This window comes from Ursus arctos, chromosome X (genome assembly GCF_023065955.2).
Source record: "Ursus arctos isolate Adak ecotype North America chromosome X, UrsArc2.0, whole genome shotgun sequence".
In the NCBI taxonomy this organism is placed as follows: domain Eukaryota; kingdom Metazoa; phylum Chordata; class Mammalia; order Carnivora; family Ursidae; genus Ursus; species Ursus arctos.
The window spans coordinates 19,938,198-19,952,026 of NC_079873.1; the positions used below are offsets into that span (position 1 = coordinate 19,938,198).

At 40.6% G+C, this 13,829-nt stretch overlaps 1 protein-coding gene across 1 annotated transcript in view; it reads left to right on the top strand.

Annotated features, from left to right (window-relative positions):
• The first annotated feature begins 362 nt into the window (after positions 1–362).
• POLA1 (DNA polymerase alpha 1, catalytic subunit) overlaps positions 363–13,829 on the top strand; it is a 299,648-nt gene continuing 286,181 nt past the window's right edge. Inside the window, exons 1-4 of the mRNA XM_048213462.2 lie at positions 363–499; positions 5,011–5,135; positions 7,801–7,897; positions 8,796–8,876. Of these exons, the coding sequence (XP_048069419.1) occupies positions 457–499; positions 5,011–5,135; positions 7,801–7,897; positions 8,796–8,876 (346 nt within the window). The 5' untranslated portion in view covers positions 363–456. The remainder of the gene's footprint in view (positions 500–5,010; positions 5,136–7,800; positions 7,898–8,795; positions 8,877–13,829) is intronic.

A 13,829-nucleotide genomic window follows, 5' to 3' on the forward strand; every position in this document is an offset into this window, starting at 1 on the left:
TGCGCAGCAGGAGGCAGTCGCTTTCCCAAGGCTCTGGGGAAACGGGTCCAACCACGCCCATCCTACTGCCCGCCCGCGTCTTTTTTCTCGGAAAATCAACTCTCAGAACCAGAGAGTCCCTACTCCAACTCGCCCAAATCTTTTCCCATCAGCATGGGTGCGCCTGCGCAGCGAGCTTCCTGGCGGCTCCTTTCCAGCGCCCGGCCGCTTCTTTTTCCCCGCTCTCCTCGGCCTCCCAGTCCCTCGAGCTTTTTCCCTAAGGGGTCATAACAGGGCGCCAAACTCGCGTCCGCGGGAAGGCCGGGGGCGGGGCGCGGCGCGGCGCGGCACGTCAGTGGCCTTCCGGGCGGAAGTCCGCAGCCTCCGGAGCCTCTGATTGGCTTTCATCCTGGCGCCTGTGTCGGCCCCCGCGCCAGTTTCAGGCTGGTTGGCGCGGAATCGGGATACTCCAGGACCATGGCGCCCGTGCACGGCGAAGACTGCGACCTGGGGTCGAGCGGTGAGGGACGACCCCGCACGGGGGGTACCGCGTTAGGAGTGCAGGGACCACGGCATGATTGCGGGTGGTGAGGGCTCTGGAGAGGTCTTTTTTATTTTTTCTTAGGGAGGCACGCGTCCGGGTTGCCTGACGGGTCCTTTTGGGCGCGGACCTCGGTTGTCCCCGGCTGGGACCCATTTAGTGTCGGGTGGGGCTTCCGCACAGGGCCGTTTGCTCCTGGCAAACCAGAGCGCATCCCTTGCAGGGCCTGTGTCACTGTTGGTCTCCGCACTACTCTGCATTTTCTTGTTATTTCTTTTGGTGACTGCATTCCACGTGCTGGGCACACCTTCATCAGAGTGGCCCCGGTGGGTTACAGTCTTGGTTCAAAGTACCTAACAACTCTGGCCCCAAGTATCTGCTTGAGGGCTAGGACAGAACGGATGTGCGCCCTTTCTATAGAAACTCCCAGGGAAATTGTTATACGTTGTAACTCAGCAGGAAAGAAAGGTCTCAGGGCTGTCACCAGAAGATACAAATGCGTTTTGTCTTTGTAGGAAATGGGTTTCTACTTCATGCATTACCAATTTTTTTCTTTCAAATTCTGTGGAAAGTTCTTCAAGTTCTGCGTAGAAATAGTGTTCACAATGTAGTCCTCTTTGGTGAAGTTCCCCCCCCCCCAAAAAAAAGCATCAGCTCAGAAGCATTTGGGATGCCCTGTATATGACTCCGTTTTCAGTGGTAATCTTTTATTTCCAAAAATAGAATACAAAAATGTAAATGACTTTGTCTGATTTCTGATTTTTGAACGGTGTTCAAAACCAAAGTGTGACTTAACTTCAGTGAACTTCTTTAAAATCAGATGCTTTACTTTCTTAGCTCAAGGTACATCTCCTGTCACTCAGATACATTTCCATTAATGAGAACCTGCTTTCTAATCAATTTCCTTTGCGTTCACCTAGTTGTGAATCACAGATATCAATTTGTTCTAGCCTTTCGTTTTTAAGACAATTTGTTTTGGAGAGTCGTCTAGCCTGGATTACAAATGAGATGTGGGATGTGAGTATGTGAACAGTCTTTGCAACCCTCCATCAGTGATTTGCCACTAAGGTGTCTTTCTTCACCCTAAAAACTGTACGTCATCTGTGAACATCAAGAAATCACTCTTTGGAGGATACTGTGTAATCTTGAGACCCCCCCCCCTTAAGTCATGGTGTTGATTAAGTAGTTGCTGGAGACTTGTGACTGGAATTTTTCCCTTAGAGCGGAAAGATTGTTACCTGAAAGACTGTTGCAGGCTACTGTCTGTCTGCTTTTGGGGAGGATGGGGGTACTTCAGATGGTAATTTTGAACCAAATATTTAAACTTTTGTAATGGATTTTGTTCATGCTTTTTTTTTGTTGTTGTTAACTTACCTGCATGAAGCATTGGACACATTCCAAGAAGGAAATTCTAGGCCTTTTTTCTCTTAGGTATTAGAAGGTAGGGTACCTTGACAATGGCAGTGAAAAGTTGAAAGGTCTATAACTAGCTATTATTTCATATGAAAAGGGATCAGGGAGAGTTTAATGATTTAAAAAAGCAGGTACAGTGGTTTATTCATTTGTTCATTCAGCAAATATTTATTACGTACCTACTAGGTATAGGCATTCTGCCAGGCTCTGGTGTTACACTGTTAAAATGAGAGGTAAGCTGGACATAGTTTCTGTCTTCCTGGAGTTGAGATGGTAAAGAGCTAATTATGTGTGGTGCTATATTGAGGCTTCTCTGAGAAAACCACTTTGCTTTATTTTTGCTTTCTAGAAGCTAGACTAATGGTACTGTTGGGTGTGGTGTGGGGGGGGGGCTGTGTGTGTTGGTGTGTATGTGTGTGTGTCTCCCCTGCATCTATACACACATACACATACATTAAATGGGATTCTGTATTGCTGAGTACAAAGCAAGCCAAGGATCTTCATTTAATCCTTTACAGCTTTATGAAGCAGACATGATTATCCCCATTTCACAGGTGAGGACCCTGAAGCTCTGCATTAGTCAGAGTCCTTAGGTGTAAGCTACGGAAGCCAACTCTAGCTGATGTAAATAGAAAAAAGGGAATTTAAGTATTTTAGGGATTAGAAGGATATTGTGTTATTCACAGAAACTCCAGGCGGACTGGAGAATCATTGGCGGGGCTGCTTAGTCAGGAACGGTGATTAAAGTTGTGCCACGAAACTGGTCTAGTGAGGAGGTCATTGCCAGCCATGGCCAAGTACTTGATGTTACAGTTTGTACCTTGGGACATTGCTGGCTCTGTGACTCCAGGTAATCCTCTTTCAGCTGTTGCTGCTTCTAGAATCTTCCATTAGCCCACCCACTTTCCTTCTGACACTAGCTTCTGATTTAAAGTCTGAGCAGGTGTTCCTGATTGATGGAGCCTTTTCATGTCCTAGCTGTAAGGGCGTGTGGGAAAGAGCATTGGCTTTTTCAGCTTCTGTAGTGGGACTTGGGCTCTGAGTCCCATCAAGTTTTATAAGAAGGGGATTTCACAAACAGGTTGAGGTGCTGGGCAGCTTAAAAACCAACAACAAGGCATCTGGTCACTGCAGCTCAGAGATGTTAACTGGTGGTCTCATGTCACCCAGTAAGTGGTGGAGCCAGATTGTGTTGCTTCTCCCTAGTCTCCTGTTCTCCCACTCTGCACTCTCATGTAAAATTTACCTTCCATGCTGACTTTCTCTCGGTTTCTGAATACACCTTGCAGTTTCATCCCTTTGTAATTTAGCTCATGCTTTTTTTCTGTGCTTCTGCCCCCTTTCCCCCTATGCTCTGATGGTGAAATTCTAATGCTCTTTCTGGGTCTGTGTTGGATACCTCCCCTGAAGCCTTCCCTGATTTCTCAGACAAAATTAGCAGCATTTTTCTGTGTTCCTCAGTAACTTGTCCTTATGTCTTCTGTGGTACCATGTCTGTATGATGGAGGGAGCCTCAGGTCCTTTTGCTTTATTTGACTGTAAGCCCCCTTAAGGATAGGCAACTCTTCCTTCCTGTAATTGTACCCCAAACCCTGTAGAATGGCACATCGTTGCCTGTGAAGTAAGTCCATGTGAAGAACTATCTGTTTTGTCAGAAGAGTCTACTAAAGGGGTCGACGGCGTCTTTAAGGGGAATCTCCGAAACCTTGTCATGTTGACCTGCTCATGATTTTTTGAAATCATTTGAGTGATGCCCAAGATTTTGTGGCTGTCATCATTAAGTACCTGCATTCCTTAATTTTTACTTAATGCCTTTATGAAAATGGATTTAAAAGTCAAATGGGAAAGTCAGACAATAGACGGAGATGTTCGAAAGAGATTCCATTTCTAGAAAGCTAGAAAAATAATAAGATCTCTAATTATGCTTCACCTGTAAGATTTAGTTTCCAGCAGTTTATTGTCAGCATTTGGTACATGTTCTTTAAATTGCATCTTCTATTTCAGTCAAATGTTTTGTCCGTGAGTTGAATGTTGTTATGAACGTTCCAGAGGGGTTGGAGCTTTCAGATGCATCTTATCAATACTTCTTTCTGTGCCTCCTTCTTTTTATGAAATAATTAGCACCAAATACAATTTAAAAAGTCAGTTTCACACACATAGATGGCAATCGTGTTAAGCCAAAATGCATGGCTGGCAGGCAGCACTGTCTGCTTGACTTGGTTATTCATCAGCTCGTAAATGAAAGTCTTAGTTTTGTGGATGAACTCTTCAGTGTATGTGTTGTGGTCAGTTTATAATGACCAAAAGCAAGAGTAATTCAAAAGTTGAATGAATGAACACTGAGGCCTTCTGGTATTCCAGTACTTTTTGACAAAATACGTTTTAATCTTTGTAATTTTGCACTATCATCCTATGTCCTAACCAAGTGAATGAGGCCTGGAAATCAGTGAAGGAATCAAGAATCTCTTCAGAGCCATGTTTTTAAATTCTCCTGACCCCCCACTTTATCCCTGCTTTGAAATTCCAAACACTTTATCTGAATCTCTGTCAGGGCATATATTCTAAAGATTGTTTTTGAGTTGGTTGCTCCTTATCTCCTATTTTAGATTATACATTCGGTGAGTACAGAAACCATGTCTTGCTGATCTTTTTGTCTTTCAGAGCACCTAGTGCTTTGTAGAGAGCAGATTCTCCTTTAAAGCCTTTCAAATTTTGATTAATAGAATACAAAATGAATTGTCCTTTTTTTATAACTCTACTTACGGCCTGTCATTTCTAATGGAAATGTTATGGACTAATGGCTCATTTCCTTTCTCTACTGTGTATCAGTTGAATTTGGAATTTTCCTCTTTTTGGAGGGTAAAATAACAGTTGCTTTAGTTGTTTTAACTGGGTCTTAGAGAAAATTTCTGGAGTCACAGGAGCTGCATGAACGTGACCTTCAAGAACCATCTACAGTATGAAAAGTATCCATTTGTATATTAAAATTGTGTTCCTGTTGACTAGAAATGTTCCTGTTACTGAGGGAAGATGGCTGAAATTTTGTAACATTTCATGTAAACTTGGCTTTTTTTCAGCGGTGTCAGATTCAGGGAGTTTTGTAGCTTCTCGATCCCGGCGAGAAAAGAAATCAAAGAGAGGGCGCCAGGAAGCTCTAGAAAGACTGAAAAGGGCTAAAGCTGGTGAGAAGTATAAATATGAAGTAAGTAACCATTTTTTTCTTCTGTGCATTATCTTATTCATAGCCCGTAGGTATTTTATGTCCCCTTTGTCATTGATTAGAAATATGCATATATTTCATGCTTTTAGGAGTAATTTCTTACTATTGAGCAAGCATGGGCATGAGGTAGATTTATGCATTGTGTCAACTACTTGGCTCTTTAAGTTCCTGTAAGGCGCTTTACAGATGCTGTTAAATTCTGAAATGAAAGTAGCTATACATTTTTTTCCTTATTAAGCTGACTGCATGGGGTGCCTGGGTGGCTCAGTTGGTTAAGCGTCTGCCTTCGGCTCAGGTCACGATCCCGATCCCGGGGTCCTGGGATCTGAGTCCTGCATTGGGCTGCCTGCTCAGCGGGGAGTCTGCTTTTCCCTCCTCCCTCTGCCCCTCCCTTTACTCGTGTGCTTTGCTCTCTCTTGCTCACTGTCTCTCAGATAAATAAATAAACTCTTTTAAAAAAACAGCACACTGCAGCTTGGTAAGTTTCATAGCTTTGTTTGAGGAACTTAGAAATGCTTTTACTTTACTCTTAAGGTATTGAGCAGTCTAGCTAAGCACTACTTTTCCTTGGAGAAAATTGTTCCTAATTTCATCTGCAGTGGGTGAGGACTTGGGCCTTACTTCTGCTGTGTCCTGTGTATAAGATTGAATGTGATACCCTTTTGGCCATTTTCCTCTAACCACTGTTGTTGTTGGCCTGCAGGTAAAAAAAAAAACCAAACAAAACAAAAAACTGGAGTGGTTACCATCTAACACAGCATTGTCTGGCTTCACCTTCAGTGTGCTTCCTGATGATCTCAGCTGCCTCAGGGCTTGAAAGTGATTAATTAATACGAGAAAAAAATGATAACAGCAGCTGCTACTATACTTTTTTAGCGAACACTGTTCTAAGTGCTTTTACAAATAAATTCATTTATTTAATCTTTCCAATAATCATGAAAAGTTAGATACTGTGATTAACAGCATTTCATAGGTGAGGATCCTGAGGTCACAGTGGCAGAGCCTTGATTTGAGCACAGGCAGTCTGGCTTCAGAATATGCATATTTAACCATGGCCTCTACTGTGTTGTGCAATTAAGAAAGTAGAAGAGGATTTTTGTCATTTGGCATTAGTCACTCGAGTTAAGTGAGTCAACCAGATCACAAAGGGTTGCTAAAAGGATTACAGTAAAGCAGGAGTAAAGCATTTTAATGTACGTACTTCTTTAAAGGAGTTGTGTGGGGGCATTTCAGATGTTGACACAATGTGACTGATTTTCCTCTAATCACTCATGTTAATTGCATGGCTCTAAGAGTTCATGCCGAGCAGTAGCACGTTTTTTTTTGACATAGAGTCAATGACTTTTTACTCAAAATGTTTTTCTAAGGTAGTTTTCTGGTGTCTTTTTGATAGTATAAAGTGAGTTGCTTAAATAAGGCACCTAATGGACTTCAACTAACACAATCCTGCCAGTTCCCTTCCCCTGCGCAAAGGAAATTGGTCAGTATAGTAATATTAATTGGACTAGTTTGTGTTTGTGTTGAGTCAAAACTTAATTTGGTAGGGCAGGTAGTTTCTATTATCAGATGGTGAAAGGCCAAATCAACATTTGCCAGTGATCCCTACAGAACAGGTTAAACAGCAGGTGAAAACTAAGCCTGATCCTGCAATTGTTAAAAGTTCTCGTAGCTGTGGCAGGAGTCTAGTCAGCTCTGCCCGTTGGACTCAAAGCTCTGTGTCCCAGCGGTTTTTCCTGGAGTCTTAGCTCTTCAGCTGGAGTTAGTCATTTCCTCCACCCCCTACCTGCTTGACCTCTGGAGAGAAGGGGGCAGTTTTTATCGGTATCTATGAGTTCTTCTGAGCAGCCCACCAGATTCTCATCTGGGCAAGTCGATGGCAGCTGAGGTCATGTGCCATGTGCCTCTGTTCTGTTTGTTGCTTAAACTGTGCTGAAGTGGTCTACTCTCTTCGTGCCAAGAGTTACCGGCGTTCTGGCCCTCTGGCAGTTGGGCAGCTCATGTTATTGGAGAACTTGCCCTTCACACAGCTCAGCATTTCAGTGTCTGCAGTCTCAAGACCTGAGAATGGTAGGGGATCCATGGTAATGCAAATAAGGATCACTCAAAAATTATTTCTAGTGTGCCCGTAGAATAAAGAGTATGATTGTTTTGCTGATTTGAGGAGGGGAATAGGTGGGGGAAAGTTTCCTTTTGAACTACATTTGGTTGGTTGAATAGTTACTAAAATTGTCAGTTTGCAGGGCAACATCAGCTAGGGGAGAGGGAGTTGGCATGCCTTATGGGTTTGCTAAGTACAGGTGAAACCAGTCTAGAAATTACAAGTGAATAATCCCCAAAGCAGCTAACAAAGAATTGGCTATAATTCAGTTTGTTTTTTATGAAGTAGATGAGTAATTGATGGTGTGACAAGTATATTATGCTAATGGAATCATTTAATATCTTGTGTTAACACCCACCTAAAAGGAATACTAAGTTAATTGATGTCTATTTAAGGCAAACCTGGTAGTGGTGTTGAATGTCAGAACTCATGATTTGGTTGCCGCTACTCCTTCAGGCTGCCATTCCAGTTTCAATTTGACAATTTTTCATCAGAATTGTTTAACACTTTCACTCCATTTGAAGCTTTCTCAAACTTTTATGGCGGCAGGTTGAGGACTTCACAAGCGTTTATGAAGAGGTTGATGAAGAACAGTATTCGAAGCTGGTTCAGGCCCGCCAGGATGATGACTGGATCGTGGATGATGGTATGTGGGAAGAAATTGCCTCCTAGGCATTGTTTTAGTTGCTTTTCGTCAAGTCTTATGTGGTAGAGTTGCTGCTTTTCATGAGCAGATGTAAGACACTGTTAAGATGGTATTGTTGGTTCAGATTTTTCTTGAATAAGTTGAGAGTGCAGAGCGAGTACAATAGAAAGTTTATTTTGGGGTATTTTGGAGAATGCAGGCACATACCTCAGGTAAGTCCTCCAGGAAATGACTGTAGGAACTGGGTGGAACCACGTGCCTGTGGGGTATCCTCAGGTGATGTGGGGATAAGAAAACTGTCTATTGCACAGAGTGGCTGTGAGGATTACACAAAGCTATATGCATGAAGAGTAACTTGGACGGTCGACAGCACCAGATAGAGGCTAGTCCTGATGTTTTTTACAACCCATGTTGAAAGTTCACTCGTTCCTGCTTGTCGAGTGTGACTTGTTGGGCATGCGGTTGCTGACCGCCTGACCACAGGGAGCAGCGTGGACTGCACCTGAGACCATATTTATGTTTCTATTTCTGTAGTTGGACTTAGCCAGTATTGCGTTTTCCCTCATAGACCGAGGTGCTTTTCCGGGCCTCGATTCTTTTGCTTTTTATTCTTTTGGTAGAGTAAAACTACCGTTAAGCATCCTATTGTGCCAGATCATTTCCCTAGCTCACCTAGATGGGCATAGCATAAATCCTTTGGTTTTGACACAGCAAACCTGCTGTGTAGATGCTATATTCATCTGACACCTGTCTGAACAGGATTCTGCTGCACTTAAAAATGGCATAGGCCAGGAGAATATCTGAGTCAGTATAAAAGGAGTTTTTGTTGTTGTTTTGGCTAAAATATTACTGGCCACTTTTAGAAACTTGATCCCAATTTTAAATTTTGTTCCTGCAGATGGTATCGGCTATGTGGAAGATGGCCGAGAAATTTTTGATGATGACCTTGAAGACGATGCGCTTGATTCTCATGAGAAAGGTACTTACATTTTGTTTTCAAGAGAGTGCCATTTTGAGATTGAAAGAAGCAAAATTTGAGATGACTTGGTACTTTGACACAGTTTCCTTTAAAGGAAAAGGACCTACCACAATTGTTTTTAGGTGTAGAATATGTTGTAATATGGAGGGAAGCATAGTGATGTCAAAATTAAATGTAAAAAGCAAAAACAACACCATGAAATGAAGTTTCATGACTCTTATCATCCAAAGAGTTTGCTCTTTTACTTATTTTTGAATTTCAGTTGTGTGGTCATTTTAGACTTGCTGATTTTGAGAGCTGCAGCAATAAGTGATGTCTTTTAATTCCTACTGAATTGATGTATTTAAAATTTTAGCTCTTTGATAGTAGTACAGTACAATAATAAGGTTTAGTAATCAACTTGCTTTGTCTAATCAAAATTTAAAATGATATAAATGAATGCGTCAGATTTTCTTAGCTGCATAATCATTGGCAAAACATTTTTTTTGAGTAAACAAGCCTGATTTAGTTTCTGTAAAATGTGAAGGGGAAATTATCTTCAGTATCTGTTTTTTTGATTTGCTTCGTTATTATCACCAAGTGTAGATCGTGGGTCAGCAAACTATGGCCCACTCACAGCCAGTTTCTTTTAAACAGCTTTATTGAGCTATAATTCACATCCCATACAGTGCACCTATTAAAGTGTACATTTCGATGGTGTTTACTATAGTCACAGAGTTGGACTCTGTCACAGACTATAGTCACCACAGTCTCACATTTTCATTTCCCCAGAAGGAAATCATGCCTGTTACTGTGTAGCTCCCCAGCTCAGAATGGTTTTTTCATTTTTAAAAAGTGTTTAAAAAAAAGAGAAAAATACAAAGAAGGATATGCCATAACACCAGACAGATGTGTGTGGGTGCAAAGCCTAAAATCTGTGTGATCTTGCCCTCTTCAGAAAGCCTGGGCCCTAATTGTGGATTTTTAACATTTTCTACATTTGTTTACTTTCTTCCTCTTCCCCCTTCCCAACTGTATACAAACAGACTTTATTTTGGTCAACTTATTGAAAGTAAGTTGTAAACACCATGATACTTCACCTCTACATGCTTCATCAGTGACCTCCTAGGAACAAGGATGCTTGTCTACTTAGCCACAGTACTCTTCTCATGGTATCATCTAATATGTTGGTTCGTATTAAGAGTTCCCCAGTTAGCGCAAAATGATTGTTTTTTCAGATGCAGAGTCCACTTTAGTTTTTATGCCTCTTGAGTCTTAGTGTAGAGCAGCGCCGTCTCTCCTCCTCCCCCTCTGGCTTTTTTTTTTTTTTTTTTTTGTCTTTCATGATCTTGACATCTTTGAAGGGACTAGGCTGGTTTTGTTGAATTTCCCATGGTCTGGGAATTGCCTGATTGCTTTTTGGTACGTAAAGTCAGGTTAAATATCCTGACAAAAGTATGATATCGATGAAATTGTGTCTTTCCCACTGATCATACCAGGGGCGCATAAGGTCACTTTGTCCCATTTTTGGTGATATTAAGTTTGATCTCTTGGTTAAAATGATGTTTGTCAGATCTCTCCTTATAAAGCTACCTTTCCACCTTCGGGTTAATGTAAATATGGGCCAATAATTTGAGACCCTGTGTCTCTTTTCCCCACCAGGTATCACCCGGTGCTTTCAGCATCTACTGATGTTTTTTTCCTCTCCTTTTTAAAATGATCACTTCAAACTCATGGACTGAAAATTACTGTTACAGTTCAGTATTCATTATCATTAATTTTCTTTGTGATGTTCAAATTATCCCACATTTGGCAGTGGAAGCCTCTTTGAGCTGCCTCCTGTGTCCTTTTGACATGACCCCATCAGTCTTTGAGCATTTCCTTGCTTCCTGGACCAACAAGATGTTCCAGGTTCTCCTTGTATTATTCTTGTCCCAGACCTGAAATCAACCATTTCCCCCAAGAGTCATGGCTCTTTTAATGGAGAATGGTATTCAGATCTCGGGGATGGATGGTACTTCCTGCTACTGGGGTGTAATGGTTTCTAGACCCTTTTGGTGAACAGAGTTCAGAGACTTTATATATATGTCATGGTTTCATACTGATATATTCAATTCAAATACAGCACCACAGGGTTCTTCTTTATCTTGCCCAATTCTATATTTGTATCTGCCTTCAACCCCAGTGAAAACCCTTGTCCTCTAAAATAGACAGAAAATAATTTTAGAAATTTTAGAGCTACTAAACCAGGATGTCTCCTGACAACCTTCCTAAATGAAGTTTGTAATTTCTTTCCAGTTTTATTTGGTTTATATCGTGGTAAAGATGTCTAGTTAGAGAATTGTGTTTGGAAGGTATATGAAGTAATTTTTTCTGTATGCTATTTTACCAGTTTATAGGTTCATTTGGTGTTTGTATTCGTATTAGGGTTTTAAAAAATCCTTTCTTTTTAATTTTATTTTTTGAATATTGTAAGACATTTTTATGATTTCAAAATCAAAACGATATTGAGATAGACTCAAGTAAGTCTTACTCTCATCCCTGTGCTTTCTACTTCTTCATTTCTACGCATTTCCATAGGTAACCATTTTTAATAGTTTCTGATTATCCTTCATGTTTTTCCTTTTACAAAAAAAATAAGGGTGTGTGTATTTTTTAAATGTGGGATGTTATTTATTTATTCATTAGTTAAGTTAAAATATGCAGACTGTCTTTCTTGTTTCTGCCAACCTGTGTAATGTAGGTACTGTTTGGTCACAGTGTGGCTATACAGTGTGGCTACACAATGGTGCTGTTTGGTCACAATGTGGCTAATTGTGTATTTCTAGTTTTTGTGTGTCCATGAAGAAGAGAAAAAAGGAGCCTGTGTGCTTTTTTATCTCCCCGAACTGAGGAGGCCATTGTTCGAGTTCTGGTTATGTTTGTTGCCTGTATCATTTTGAATGAGTCCTATCACTTACCTGGACATGACTTTTGTTGGCTGTAAATTAGGTTCCACTGGACAGGGAGGTTCTTGAGAAAAGGACCCGTGTCCTAGTCATCTCAGTGCCAGTCACAGTAGCAAGTGCAGAGAAAGTATGCAGCATTTGTTGAGTAAATGAGCCATCTTTGTGTTTCCATTGTCATCTTGTTACCTCTTCATAGTAATACATCAGCAAAGAAAAGGACTTGGCATTCTGGAGGAGAGCTAGTCTTGGAAGTCTTTATTCCATGCTTTGCCACCATACATCCACAAGTGCCCACTGTTTCAGTGTCCCTTAGGAGAGCCCAATAAAGTCTCAAGATCTTAGGAAGGGAAATGGAATTTTGCAATCCACTTTGAGGACTTAGAAGAAATTGTAGAGTTTTGCATAGCTGTAAAAGGATAACTCTATGGTGTGGATCCAGTCCCTGACGTGCTTTCAAATAGAGACAGAAAATATTAACTAAGTCCTAATGAAAAAAATTAGTAGGAAAATGAATGAAACAAACAGAAGCACTAAAATTGTGGAAGATTCTACATCAAATGTTGACTCCTATTTTTTATGTTTCTTTTTGTCCTTCTCTCTAGATACTACTAACCTACAGTGGTGAGATTAAAGCCTGCTTATGAAACCTTCCTTGCTATTCAAACCTCTATTCCTCTATTCGCCCTCTCTTTTGATAACCTGTATTAGGACCTGTATTTTGTATTCTTTTTTTTTTAAAGATTTTATTTATTTACTTGACAGAGAGAGACAGCCAGCGAGAGAGGGAACACAAGCAGAGGGAGTGGGAGGAGAAGAAGCAGGCTCCAGTGGAGGAGCCTGATGTGGGGCTCGATCCCAGAATGCCGGGATCACGCCCTGAGCTGAAGGCAGGCGCTTAACGACTGAGCCACCCAGGCGCCCCTGTATTTTGTATTCTAAACATTTTGGCCATTAATTATATTCTGTTTCCAATAAAAAATTATTTCTCTTATATTTTTCACAAATGTCCTACAAACTTTTTCATTTTTAGGCACATGGAAAATTGCCCTTTTTATTGTGGTTAAATACATATACAATTTATATGTACAATTTATCATAAGTGATGTTTAATACATTAACAGTGCTTATAGCCATGACCATTATCTAGTTCCAGAACATTTTTATCCCCCTGAATGGAAACCCATATCCATTAAGCAGTCACTCCCCAGTCTTCCTTCCCCGATCCCCTGGCAACTGCTAGTCTTTCCGTCTCTATGGATTTGCCTATTTTGAATATTTCAGGTAAATGGAATGATAAAATATGTGACCATTTGTGCCTGGCTCCTTTTGTTTAGCATGATGTTTTCAAGTTTCCCTTATGTTGTAGCATGTATTAGTACTTCATTCTTTTTTATGACCGAATAATATTCCATTGCATGGATAGACCTCATTGTTTATCCATTTATTAGTTGATGGAATTTGGGATGTTTCCACTTTCTGGTTATTGTGAATAGTGCTGCTATAAACATTTGTGTGCAAGTTTTTGTTTGAACACCTGTTTTCAGTTCTTTGGGGTATCTACCCAGGAATGGAATTATGTGTATTTATTTTTATTTACTTTTTTTCTTACACAAAAGATATTTTTCTATAGATGCTTTTGTACTTTGTGTTTTTTCGCTTAATATGATATCCTGAAAATCATCCTATATTAGCACATAGAGATCTTTTTTCTTTTTTACTTGTTTCTATATTGTTGGATAGTATTTTACTGTATAAATGTATGATGATGGTGTATTCAAATGATTTTGCTGAGTCGTCAATAAGATTTTCAGTAATTTGCTTTTACAGATAATTCTGCATTGAATAACTTGGTGCATATTGTGTTCTCCTCGGAGAAAATTCCTAGAAGGAGGATTGTTGGCACAGAGAGGAAAATGCACATGAAGTTTTATGAGCTATTGCTGTAGGACTTGTCCCATTTTACACTCCCATGAACAATTTGAGTTCCCATCTCCCAACAATTTATACTCCTATGGCCTCAACAATA